General features: G+C 42.7%; 1 protein-coding gene and 1 long non-coding RNA gene across 2 annotated transcripts in view; one reads left to right on the forward strand and one right to left on the reverse strand.

Moving 5' to 3' along the window:
- The window catches only part of RAB3GAP2 (RAB3 GTPase activating non-catalytic protein subunit 2), a 71,607-nt gene extending 64,526 nt beyond the window's left edge, over positions 1 to 7,081 (reverse strand). The window contains exon 1 of the mRNA XM_039883408.1: positions 6,865 to 7,081. Coding sequence (XP_039739342.1) covers positions 6,865 to 6,979 — 115 coding nt within the window. The 5' untranslated portion in view covers positions 6,980 to 7,081. The remainder of the gene's footprint in view (positions 1 to 6,864) is intronic.
- Positions 7,082 to 7,165: 84 nt separating this feature from the next.
- Positions 7,166 to 12,616, forward strand: LOC120619190 (uncharacterized). Its single transcript, XR_005657395.1, has 2 exons — positions 7,166 to 7,749; positions 11,101 to 12,616. It is a non-coding gene; the product is annotated as an uncharacterized LOC120619190 (long non-coding RNA).
- Positions 12,617 to 13,261: the final 645 nt, after the last annotated feature.

Here is a 13,261-nt window from a genome sequence, read left to right on the forward strand (position 1 = left end):
AGATCAAAAACTAAATGAGAAACTGAAATCATTAAATGCTAGGAAAGGAAAAACTTAATTTAATCTCCATGGTCTAATAAAAGATCTTATTAGCACGGAAGCAAATTCATCTCTGTTCTTCCAAAACCAGAAAAAAAACAGAAATAATATACTCCTGTTTCTCTAAAGAGGAAGAACCTCTAGAAGCTGTGACTTGTAAATAATTCAGGGGGTTCAACAAAATTTAGTTGGGTGTTCTTGGTCAAGGCAAGGAAAGCATCACGTAGCAATATAAAGTTAAAAAAAAAAAAAAAGACTAAAAAATAGAGAAGCCGCTTCATAATTCCCGCAGAATTATTAATCTCTATTTCTGGGGAAATGGGAAAATTAATTTCATATTTGCATATCCTTTTCAGCACATAAAAATATGTAGCAGTCTAAAAGGAGGAGGCCAACCCGTTTTCAAAATGCAGGGGATTTAGTTCTTTCTAATCACCATGATTCAATCAGACTAGATCTTTAAGGTCCCTTTCAGTTCTACAGTTCCAATGACTCCTGTTGTCAGATAAGTGACCTATATCACATAATATGCTCTGATAATCAATTCACAAAATGACAGAACTGAAGATATCTTTAAGCAGAAATAAAATGTGTCCTTCTGCTCTAAAAAATTTATTAAACACGCTCCCTTTGCCCCAAAACCTAAGAAAACTTTAGACCCACCTTAACAAAAACAACAAAATCTATAGACTTGAAGTTTAATGTCTTATTCTCCTTCCTCTTTTGCTTTTCCAAGGTAGCCACTAAAGGCAATGATATATTTTGTATATTAGAAAACACTTATACATCTTTTGTAATTGTTTCCTACTTTATACTTGTTATTTATTGTCTGTTGTTGAGTTGTAGGAGTTCTTTATTGTGGACACTAATCCTTTAATCAGACATGTGTGCAAGTGTTTTTTCCTATTCCATAGGTTAGCTTTGCACTCTGTTGGTTGCATCCTTTGATTCACAGAGATTTTAAGTTTGATACAGTCCCATTTGTCTAATTTGCTTCTTGTTACCTATACTTTTTGGTGTTATATTTAAGAACTCATTGCTGAGTGCAATGTCATGAAGCTTTCTTCCTATGTTTTCTCCTGAGAGTTTTACAGTTTTAGGTCTTATACTTGGGTTTTTACCCATTTTGAGTTACTTTCTGTATACGAGGTAAGATAAAGGGTCTAACTTCATGAACTTCATTCTTTTGTATACACAGTTTTCCCACTCCGTTTGCTGCAGAGACCGCCCTTGCCCCACTGAGTGGCCTCGGCACTCTTGTCAAAGATCATCTGACCATACACGCAAGGATTTCTGGGCTCTCTATGCTGTTCTACTGGTCTACTTGTCTGTCCTTTATGCCAGCACCACAGAATTTTGATCACTGTAACTCTGGAGTAAGATTTGAAATCAGAAAGTATGAGCCCTCCAACTTTTTTCTTCTTTTTCAAAAGCGTTTTCACTATCCTGAGTCCATGCCTTATTTTTTATGATATGATGTAAAAAAACCCCCCAAAAAACAAAAAAAAACCCCACAAATAAAAAAACAAAAACAAAAATGCTTGGGAATGAGCTTGAGCTGAGCTCTATAGGAGAATGTCTTCAAAATTTTGCTTACATATACCCCAAAAGGGTTTTTTAGTAGTATGCACCCCTACACTAAAGATGTAATTTTTCGTCTACCGTAAATATGGACATTTTTATGTAAATTTGTATCATCCTTTTAAATTTATTCAGTGGATTCTAAAACTATAGAGAAATGACACCAACATCCATTAAAAAACATCTTTCTCAGAGTAAATTTATAAGTCCTTATTTCTCCTTGAGTTCTTATTTTCATTCTGATTCCTCTACAGAATGCGATTCTAATGTAATAGATTTTAATAATCTGTCCAAAAATTTCTCTGCAAAAGAAACTGAACTGAGAAAAAATAGTCTTCCAGTGGTCGTAATAAAATCTTTTTATTTGACTTACTGTAATTACTGTTAGCAGATAACTGAGAAAAACAACATACATATCACAAATTTTGATAAGTAATTATTAAACATAAATAGCAAAAATTACTTGGAAATCTCTTGATTAGATGGATGGGGGCATTTACGGCTCCTTCGTTAAAGGGAAGGTTTTTTTTAACACCCTGGAGGAATTTACTATAATATTGAGATGTGAGCAGGGTCAGCCTTCACTTAGTAAAGCGGGGGAAGGAGGAGAAAGTAGGCGCATTCATAGTCATATCTAAAACTTACTTACAACCATCTGTTTCCAAGTTACATGTCCAAGTAACCCTAAGGTACTCATCCCTCCATCTGAAGATCCTGCTACTGCGTAAACCCTCAACTCCTCCACCGATCTCTCCAGCTTCATCCCTTACCACACCCCTCTCCTACCACAAACCACTGTCGGCAGCTGTCTGAAGCCCATGCTGTTTCACATCCCTTGCCGGACCACTTTCTCTCCCCCTGGTGGACATCTACTAAACCGCTAGGACTTGGTAAAAATGACAGTCCTGTGACAGACTTTCCTGAGCCCCCTACATAGAATGAACCAACACTCCTTCATTCCCCAACTAGCGTGTGCCAGATGACAGTGTAACAGCTTTTATCACTCCTTTTACATACCTCTTTTACTGGCTCAAAGCTCCTTGAAGGTAGGGACCTATTTTATGTACCTGTATGACTACTCTGTGCTTAGTATGCAGTAGGTGCTCAATAAACAGGAGTTGAAAGAAGGAAATTAAAGACTGCCCAGTCTCAGTTTCCTCACTGATAAAATTCTGTAAGATCCTCTTCCAATTTTAAACAGCTAACAAAAATCCAGTAACTCCATCAATTTTCTGAAGTTCCTGTAAATGTTCTACTTTCAGATTACTTTTCTCTCCCCCGTATGATCTCGAACAAGAGAAATCATTTTCACTAAGTATAAAAAACGGGTATTTTATACCCTTTGAAATGTACCATAATGCAAAGTGATCCTATGATTTCAGGTTATCTTAAAAGCACACTTTTCTCCGTTATTGTATAAAAACATGACTTTCATTGATGACTCCAAAGGAATTCCATGTATGCTTTATCTTCTATCTTTTGGTAAAAGAGGCAAGAAGGAGAGTCGCTCTACCTTTTCAGCAGGTCGACAAAAAATTATTTTACTATTAGGTAATTAAGAGATCCAAAATATTATAACACTCCAATTACCCCCAAATATTCTGATTCTCCCTCTCTGTATAGGTCTTTCCTCCTCCTGAATTATAAATATTGAGAAGCTCTGGTTTAGAAATCCAGTCTCACTGGAAATTATGTCACTGTAGCTTAAATGGGGACTCATACAACTACCCATTCTCTGAAATTTCAAAGCACGAGACAATATTTTATATCTGAAATAGGCAGCATCTGACTGAGTAGAAACAATTATGATTAGTTATCACTCAATTGGGAAACTAAGGTTCAAGATCTCTCTTAACAGAAGACAGTCTTATTTTATAATTGAAAATAAAAACTAACATAAAGTCATAGTGTTATAGTCTCTGAAAATTCAAATCTAGAAGAGAGTAGCATTGCATTCTGGGTGCCCAGGTACCAGGTATTACTATGTTTTGGCAGCTGCCCACATTAAAATGAAAGAATTATTAAACCATACAATGTAGTAGCCACAAGTCACATTTGGTATTTAAATTTAAAGTAAAATTTAAATTTTAGTTCCTCGGTACCATTTGTGACATTTCAAAAGCCGGATGTAGCTCGAGACTGACATACTGGACAGACAGACATAGCGATGAAAACAGACAAGATGATATCGCTGAGAGTGGCACGTGAGATCAAGGGGTAGGAGTGACTACTTTAGATCAGATGGTCAGAGAAGGCCTCCCTGAGATGTTGACATCTGAGCTGAGACTTGATTGACAAGATGCAGCTGGCATACAAAGGTCTGCAGAGCATCCCCGGCAGAGACAAGGAAGGGCAAAGGCCTCAGGCACAACTGAGCTCAGCTGGTTTAACAACAAAAGTGTGTAATATAAGAAATAAGGAGAGGAGTATGAGGGCCAAGAAGTGGCAGGAGGCAGGGCCTCAAGGGTCTTGTAAGCCACGTAAGAACCATTAAATGTATGTGAAAGACATAGAGGGTTATAAACAGGAACGTTACCGTCTAAAGTATGTCTTTAAAAGTTCGCTCTGCCTGCTCTGGGGAACTAGTTACGAGAAACCAAGGGTGCAAGCAAGAGGGTCTGCTAGAACTGTTAGAAGCCTGGTGCCCCTGCCCGGGAGAGAAGGTGGTACCCAGACCAGGAGGTGGCAGTGGGAAAGAGGAAAGTGTTTCTCCACACTTCGTCCACAGTCCTGCATCTATCTACCATCCTTCAGGACCCAGCTCCTTGGAATACTCAACTTCGTTTTTAACCTCTCAACATCCTGTCAATGTGCTTTCTGCCCCTGCCATTCCACTGAAGCTGTCCGCAGGTCCCAGTCACCTCTGCCTTCTGGAAACTGACGAGCTCGTTTCTATCCTGTTAGCTGAACGCTGCTGGATGGGCAACCGCTGGCCACTTCTTTCCCGTCAAATTCTCTCCTCCCTCAGCTCCTGGGACGTGACTCTCATGTGGCTTTCCTCTCCATCTGTTCCTCTTTCTCAGCCTTCTTCCCATGAATCTCTACTCAACTCTTAAACTTGAATGCTCAGTTCATTTCACTACACGATGGACGGCACATACGGGGATATCAGGTCCTATAAGATCACAACAGAGCGGAAAAATTCCTTTTGCCTCGTTACCGTCGTAATGTGTCTGTGTTGATGCTGGTGTAAACAAACCTACGGTGTGGCCAGTCGTATACAAGTATGGCACAGTTACAGTGGCAGGCTGCACCACACAGGTGTGTGTAACACTCTACGGTGTCCACATGGCGATGCAATCACCTAACCACTCACTTCTCAGGTGCTAAGCAGCACATGACTACGTAATCCTTGAAACTGACCTGACGCTTTTTGCTGATAACTCCCAAATTAACATCTTTGGCCCAGGAATCCTAAATTTTAGACCTCTATGTCTAGTGTTCAACTGGACCCTCTCACTGGGAGAAACCCCAAACATTTAAAATGCAATAGGTCTAAAATCTGTCTCCTTCCTTGTCTCGTTATAGGCACTTGCTCACGTCAAAAGCCAGAAGGTGTCCCTAAGTCCCTGTCACTCATCAGCTTTAACCCTCACTAGCTCTCCACTAGGTCCTGCAGATTCCACCCCCTTACCAGCTCTCTAATCTACTCCTTCTTCTTAAATTCTGCGAAGCTATTTTAGTTCAAGCTCACATCACTTCTTGCATGAATTATCGGAATAGTTTCCTAAGCGATTTCTCTACTTCCTATCTCTCCAAAGCACATGGTAGCCATTTAGAAACTTTCCTGACTATATTAGTTTCGAATGTGACCACGTCCTTTCTCTGCTCAGTCTTTCGGAGGCTCCCCACTCCTTCCACAAGGCTTCCCATGACCCAGCTCCTTCCAACCTTCACATTCGCCTCTTTGGTCATTCAGCTTTCCTTAGTGCTCCGGATACCATGCCATTTCAGGTCTCCCTTCCTCCGCACACGTCATTACCTGTCCCTTATTCATCTATTTCTTCAAAGGCAGGCTTAAGTATTACCACTTCAAGGAAGTGTCCCCTAGCGCCTCATAGAGCTGTAGGTATATATTTACTTATGTACATATGTCAATCACACTGTACGGTAGCTGCTAATTTATGTCTCAGTAAATTATAAACTCCTCGAGGGTGGAGACCACCAATCTTATTTGATGTGTAGCCCTAGAGTAGCTATTCATAGGTAGTTTTGATTTGATGACTTCTAAATTTTTTTTAAATGGGGAGGAGCATATTTAGTGGGCCTTTTATCATCATTCCAGCATAGCCCAAAGTGACAGCACTGCACTGCAAAGCCAAATGTACTTCAGACTGGAAATATGACGGAAACAAACACAAAACACACACTCTTTCAATAGGAGAAATGCAGGAAATTCTGAGGATGCAGTATCTAACAAACCAGACTCAGGATTTTATACCACGGGGGCAAGGGCTTGATGCTCTTTGATGACAACAGGTGGAAGGCGTCTCATCTCGATGAAGCAAATTAACTTTTCCTGGCCCTGTTGCTGTAATTTACGTGTAAATTACACGTCAATAGCGTAACGTGCAATTTACACGTAAATTACACGTTACACGTAATTTTAGTTCCTGATGTTGATTCTCGCTCCCTTCATGACAGGTTATGTCCCTTATTCAGGAGACGCTTACTCACCACCTTAGGAGACACTCACTTGTCAACCAGCCATTTATTCTCTAAACCTGAAAGGGGGAAATAAGGTGGAAGAAGGGAGAGTGTGGGCGACGACAAACAAGAAATGGGAGGCAGCTGGAGGCCACGGTCCCAGGGATGGAGGAGGGCGGGGTCACGGTCATACCAGGGTGGAGCGGCGACAGCTGGCCCGGAACCCAGGCGGATGAGAGCGGGCCGTGCGGACCTGGGAACGCCGGGCTGCAAGGAGGGGGACACCGAGAGGACACTCGGGGAGAAAGCCAGGAGTGGGGCCTGGGGAAGCGGGGCGGAGAGGCGAGAGGAACCGGGACGCGGTTTTGACCGGAGGTCCGAGTGTTTGGGAGAAAGCTGGGGCGAGGGGAAGGCGACACGGCCGCTTCCAGGGCGACCGGGGCTGCAGGACGAAACGGGCCGGGGTGACCGCAGGGGGAAGAGCCGGGGGACCAGGAGCCCCACGGCCGAGGCTGCGCGGTGGCTCGGAGGCCCCAACCCGCCGAGCGGAGGCCCCGGGCACAGCGGGGAGGAGACCGGTGACGCCGGGGCACTTACTGGGGTCCCTCCGCACGGCGCAGCCGGGGGTGTCCGCCCGCAGGTGAGGGAAGAGGAAGTCCCGGGCGGCCTGGAGGTCCTGGAAGTGGCAGAACTGGACGATGGAGCAGGCCATGGCTGCGGGGAGCGCGGCTCCGCCACTCACCTCACCTCGCTGGCCACGCCCTGCACCCCGCCGCCGAGCCCGCACCGCCTCAGCCACCGGGGGCGGGGACACCCGGCCGGAAGCTGTCAGCACACGCGGGTCCCCCCGCCCGCGCGCTGCGCATGCGCGCCGGGGCGGGTCACGTGACCGCGCGCGGCCGGGGTCCCACGTCCGGGCGGAAGCCTGGGGCGCGCTTAACTCCGGCCCCGCCCCGCCACCCGGGAACGGACCGTCTCTTTCGCTCTGGCTTTGGGCCAGCGGTGGTCGGGTGGGATGTTGGCCGCGCCGACCTCCAAGTCATTTAAGCGGTCTTGGTGACGTCCAGCTGTTGGCACGAGCCTGATAGTTCGCACGGAACGGTCCCCGCCACCCCAGTGGCAGGCGACTGCGAGACGGCGCCCTGCGAGTGTCGAGTCTGAGATTAATTTCTCTTCCGGAAGTCAGCCGGGCGAGGCTGGCTCCAGACGCCCCCTGTGATTCCCGCCGTGCTGTGCACGCCCAGTCGTTCGTGTCGTGTCGTCTTGGGGTAGAGACCCGGGCTGTGGGCATCCGTATCATTTTTCATTCATTCATTCATGCATGCATCCGTCCATCCATCCGCCATCCGTCCGTCCTTCCATCCGTCCATCCATCCATCCATCCATCCATCAATCCATTCGTTGCCAGACTTTTCTATTCTAGACGCGCGGGGCGTGGAGCAGAAAGAGGATAAAAGAGGTTAAATTTAGTTTCTGGCACAGGTAGGGGGCAATTAATTATTCAACTATTTACCTGAAATTGGGATAACGCTAAGGAAGGAAAGAAGTACAAAGTGCTATGACAACACAATGCGGTGCCTTACCCAGTTTTTTGTTTGTTTGTTTTTGTTTCAGTGGGTTGGGGACGGACGGTCAGGTACAGACTTCGCAGTAAACTCTTGGAAGTTGGGCTCTCATTTAACACCACTTTACATCCGCGGTTCCTAGCATAGGACCTGGCACATAGCGCTGCATAAATATTTGCTTTAGTAATAAATGGAATGGAATGTGTAGAATAAGCCATTTCTTTTATAAAGTACTTCATATTTTTAAAGTACTTTCCTATGCATCGTCCAGTTGGATAGTCACAACGTCATCTAGAAAGTGTGTCTTACGTCAATTTTTTCATGAAATTTATCTAAGTGTCTGAGGAGACTCTTGAAGTCATTTAAATTGTTTTTCTAAAAAGTAAAAACGATAAAAGGAATTATTTTAATGGTAGCACAAAGTACCATAGACACTCACGTACGTCCCAAAAGGAAATTAAAGTGGTCGTGCACTTTGTATGCCAGAAAATGGGATAGAAATAAATTGAAAGCAAATAGATGAAGTCCGGAGCATTCGGCTCTGTCTGAGCTGTGTGCACACTTAGTCTTAATGGTATAACAAGCAGGATTCAGTGCCCAGGTTCCTGCTCCATTCATTCCTCTTTCTAGAGTAGAATGAACTTCACAAAATAGAATAGATAATTTCTATGTAATCAGGTTGCAGGGATCAGTTCTTCACCTATAGCATACATGGTTGGATTAGATGTGCCGTAAGGTTCCTTCCACATCAGAGACATGTAATTCTATAACCGAAGCTTGCAGAAGAGGCAAGTTTTTGGTCCTCCTCCCATTTTCCATCTGAAAAAAAATGCAACACATCTTCAGATCATCCAGTCCTAATGATTAAACCCCAAAATATGGCCGCAATACCAAACTAAAACAATCTTTAAATTTAGATTCTTAGCTTTACAGAATGAATGAGAAACACATGACACTTTCTGGGAAGATTAAAGTGTCTTTCCTTGAAAACCATTCAAGTTCCTGTTCAGGTAAATGCTTTTAGTGGAAGTAACTGCCCTGGGCTGACTCTGCTGGCCTTCGTTCTGCACTGAGGCATTCACCTATCTCTCCTGTGGTGGCCACTGGGTTTCATTCCTGCTCAGTTTCAGCGGTGACGTTCCGGCTTCCTCCCAAGTGGTGTTGAAAAGGCTCATTCATGAATGTTTTTAAGGACTTTAGATATCCTTCACAAAAGTTACAGCACATTCGTGAACTGAACTCTTCCCCCAGGGAGTCGTAAATCTGCAGGGCTTCCGCTGCCATGGTTTCTGTGGAGTGTGGGAGGACTGTGTTAGACGGTGACTGTCACGCAGGCATAAGAAAGCAGATTGCAGAAAATGTAGAGGCTGCAGCAGAATGTGAAAGAAAGAGCACAAATTGTTGGAGAAGTTGAGAGTGGTTCCCAGGAAGCTAAGTTGGAGGAGGAAAATCCTTCTGGTCATTCCTTTCCCTTTTCTGTCTCCTTCACAAAATTTGACATTAGGGCTATAGCTCCATTTTCGACAAGGAAGTGACTTGAACTATGGCAGAGTGTGAAGGTGGAGGCTTGGGCTTCTGCTTCGTGGCACTGTCACGTGGACCTTGCAAGACCATACCTGGGCGTCTCTTAGCTGAGAAAATCGATCTTTGCATGTTTCAGCTACTGTTATTTTGTTGTATTTTGTTGTTTTTTGTTGTTCGAGCTGAACTTAATCCTGACAAAATGTGATAGAAGGAACCAAGATGACCTTTTTTATGGAAAAAAAGCTTGATCTCTTCCGTGTCTTGTTTAAGAAAACCATTTTTATTTCTCTGACTTTTTTTTTTTTTCTCTAGCGTAGTTCAGAAGAGGTTAGACCAATTACCTGGACATTTTTAATTGTTTTAAATATTCGTGGTTTCATATGGATGTAAAAATATGCCCCAGATGACCAAATATTTCTTGTTTTGTTTTTGGCGCTACTGAAGTTGGTCCTTAAAGAGTTAAAAGAGAATGTCCCCAGTGTTTTCTCATAGCTGAGTGATAACTTCTAATCAACAATTTTCATAAGGAAAACTCAAGGTCAGGTTCAAGGAAGGGGAAACTGTTTGAAGGAGTTGCATTTAAACCTGAGTCTCCATGTCCAAAAAGCCATTGCCTTGGGATTTGTGAGCTAGGATCACTGGGGGACCAACATCTTCCTTGAATTCACTGTGACTTCCATACTCGGGACCACCATTTTTTTTTAAAAGCTTTCTCAAACTTTAGCTTCAAAGAAGTTGCCTCTTTCTTCCTGGCCTCTTCTCCTTTGATCACTTTATTTCTGGATATTTTACTAGCTGCTTCTCCCCTCTTCCAGTGCCTTCTTTAAAGTCACTCTTATTCCAGACGCTTTTCTTTCTGTTAATGGTATTATTATTCTGTTAGTAAATTACTTATGAACAGAAAGATTAAGAATATTCTACAGTAGTTAATTACCGAGCATGCGCTATATGCCTCTGCTCTACCCAGAGGCCTTTGAAATCCTTCAAAACTCAGCTCAAAGATCACCTCCTCGGTGCAGGACCTGACTTCCACAGGCAAAATTAGTCACTTTGGACCACACACGACCGCTTTTTTCTATGTCTCTATTCTAAAACTCAGCACCTTGTAGTATGGCTTATGTTTGCATTTCTATCTCCCCCACTAGATGGTGATGTCCTCAAGGGCAGGGATCGTGACCTGTTTATCTTTGTGACATTCATTTGTTCATTCATCCATTCGTTCACTTAATACATTTTTTTTTTAAAAACCTGCTAGGTACAGGAGCTAAACATATACATGACTCATACCCAAGATACAAAAGAAATACATCTGTGCTAATAGATAATAGACTCCAATGACATACCCAGATAAATAGGCAATTATAACTCCATTTTGAAAGTGCAATGTTGGAGACGGTACGAGGGAGTATGTAATAAAGGCACCTTGCTTTGGGCATCAGCGGGGACTTCCTGGAGCGAATATCGTCTAAGCCGAGATCAGAAGGATAGAGTAGGTGTTAGTTAGATATGCCCCAGATGGAGGGTAGAATGGGAACAGGGAGGGCGAAACATTCTCAGACACAGTGGAAACGGTTCAAAACCCAGAGATGAGAGGACATCGTGTGTGTAGAGAGTCGAATATCCTTCAGCCTGGTTAGAGCCCCCCCAATAAGTGTGTGAGGATGAGGCCGGAGAGGAAAGGAGGGGTGAAATCACAAAGGAGCTCAAAGGACTAGGGCTTATTGGAATTTGCTTCTTTCTCCAGTGCCCAGCAAAGTCCTTGACAAAGAGGCAGCTGACGAATAAATGTTTGTGGAAGGAAAGAAGAAAAGGCTGTATGTAAATGACATGAAATGCAGATCCCACCTGTCCTCAGGACCACTGGACAGAAAAGACAGAGCTGCCAAAAGAGGTAAATTAAAACAGGTCCCATCTGATGAAACACCAAAGGAGAGGGGGCGAGGCACACATGTGGAGGTCTGGAGAGATGGCCGTGACCAGTCGTCGGGAAAGCCGACGTCAAGAAGACGGGACCTGAACTGTGCGTACGGGATGGGTCCAGATTAACTAGGAAGAAAAGGACATTCTGAGTCTCACCACACAAGAGGCGAGGCCGTGGGGAGGCAAGGTGAAGGACGAGGCGAAGCCCTTCTAAACTTCTCATGCTTCCTTTCGTATCGACTTCTGTTTAATTAAGAGCTGTTTCGAGGGCATCAAGGAGTTTGCTGGAAGGCCTCAGATCGCAGGGCAAGGAATTCTGTCTAGGAAGGTCCATGTGCAGAATCAGAGCCCAAGAGACTCAGGTTCATAGACTGGAAGTGAATTGAATATACAGTCGCCCCTTGAACAGCGTGGGGGTTAGGTGCCGACCCCCACACAGTTAAAAATCCACGTGTAACTTTTGACTCTCCAAAAACGTACTTACTAGTAGCCTTCTGTATTAACAGTAGATTAACACACATTTTCCATGTTACATGTATATATACTGTATTCTTACAATAAAGTAAGCCAGAAAAAAGAAAATATTAAGAAAATCACAAGAGAAAATACATTTATAGTATCGTACATATTTGTTTTAAAAAGAAATTCACGTATAAGTGGACTCACACAGTTCAAACCCATGTTAAAGGTCAACTGTACTTCTTAATGTGGATGAGTGTTCCCCCCAAAAATGTGCCAAGATACAAAATGTACTCGGTTTAATATTTTAGTTAAAATAAATACCATTTTCCAAACAGGATCATTTTTTTGATTTACAAAAGCACCAACACCCTACAAATTTCAAACAATATTTAAGTGAGAAAACTCTAGAACAACAGAAGTCCAAGTTCCTTGGAGACTGTGGAATTTGATGTCTGTCCCGGCTAAGTATTCTTCTATCAGATGCCCTGGCATTTTTGCCCATCATTCTGTAAATACATTTTCAACTTTCAGCTTGCATAGCACAGTTAGATATCTTTGAATTTTTATTTTTTCAATTTTAGCGTTTGAGATTATTTTTGCTAAATTTAATGGTTCCCATTTTATGAAATGGAAACTTATTTTTCCCTCATGGTTCTTTCTCTTTTAAGCTTTTTAAATGTTGGCTTTTTTCATCCAGTCTTTGCTATTATCTGCAACACTTCCAAATATAAAATAATCTCTAAATTTCTTTAATGAGCTTCCTCTTGCCTTAGAAAATTCTTAAAAATCTAACTACCGCATTCACTCTGTTTATGTAGAAACTATGATTAAAAAGTGTTTTGTTCACCCTAGAAGTTCGATAAATGCTTACAGACCAATATGCTGATCAGATTTATTATTCCCCCTGTACCCCTACCCCCCAAACGGGTTGCCATATTGTTATAGCTGCTTTAGGACAATTTTATCAAGTTTTAATTCTCTTTTTCAAGTCAATTTGAATTAATTACAAATAAGATTTTATAAGATACGACCATGAGATAAAATGTTTTCTTCATCATTAGTTAACACTTATTGGCAGTGGTGTGCCCAAGCTGCTTGTTACCAGCTTGCCAGAGCTGGCAGTTAACTTTTCAAGAAATTTTAAGCCAGTTGCTTTCACCTTGGTCTCTTGAAATCTGCCCCAGTGAGAATATTTAATTCACACCATAGAAATCAGCAAACACTACAAATTAGCATTTACTCTTCCCCAAACCAATTGTTAAATATTTATTAGCCCACCAGTGACTGGGATCAAGGTAATTTTAAACAAATAGATTTTTAACATATTGTGTTTCCTTATTACATAGCTTTTTAAAAATTCCCACATTGGCTTTCATGAGCACTTGATATTTATTTTTATATGAAATGGATCCTCTTCTCCACATATCTTAATTCCTGGTCCTCTTGCTAAGCCTTATGCAAATGTTCGTCAGACGATGTGGTCTGGCTAGAGTAGGGCTTGCTCTAAAGTCAGAGCATGTAAG

Source organism: Pteropus medius, unplaced genomic scaffold, assembly GCF_902729225.1.
Source record: "Pteropus medius unplaced genomic scaffold, Ma_sr-lr_union100, whole genome shotgun sequence".
NCBI classification, from domain to species: Eukaryota; Metazoa; Chordata; class Mammalia; order Chiroptera; family Pteropodidae; genus Pteropus; species Pteropus medius.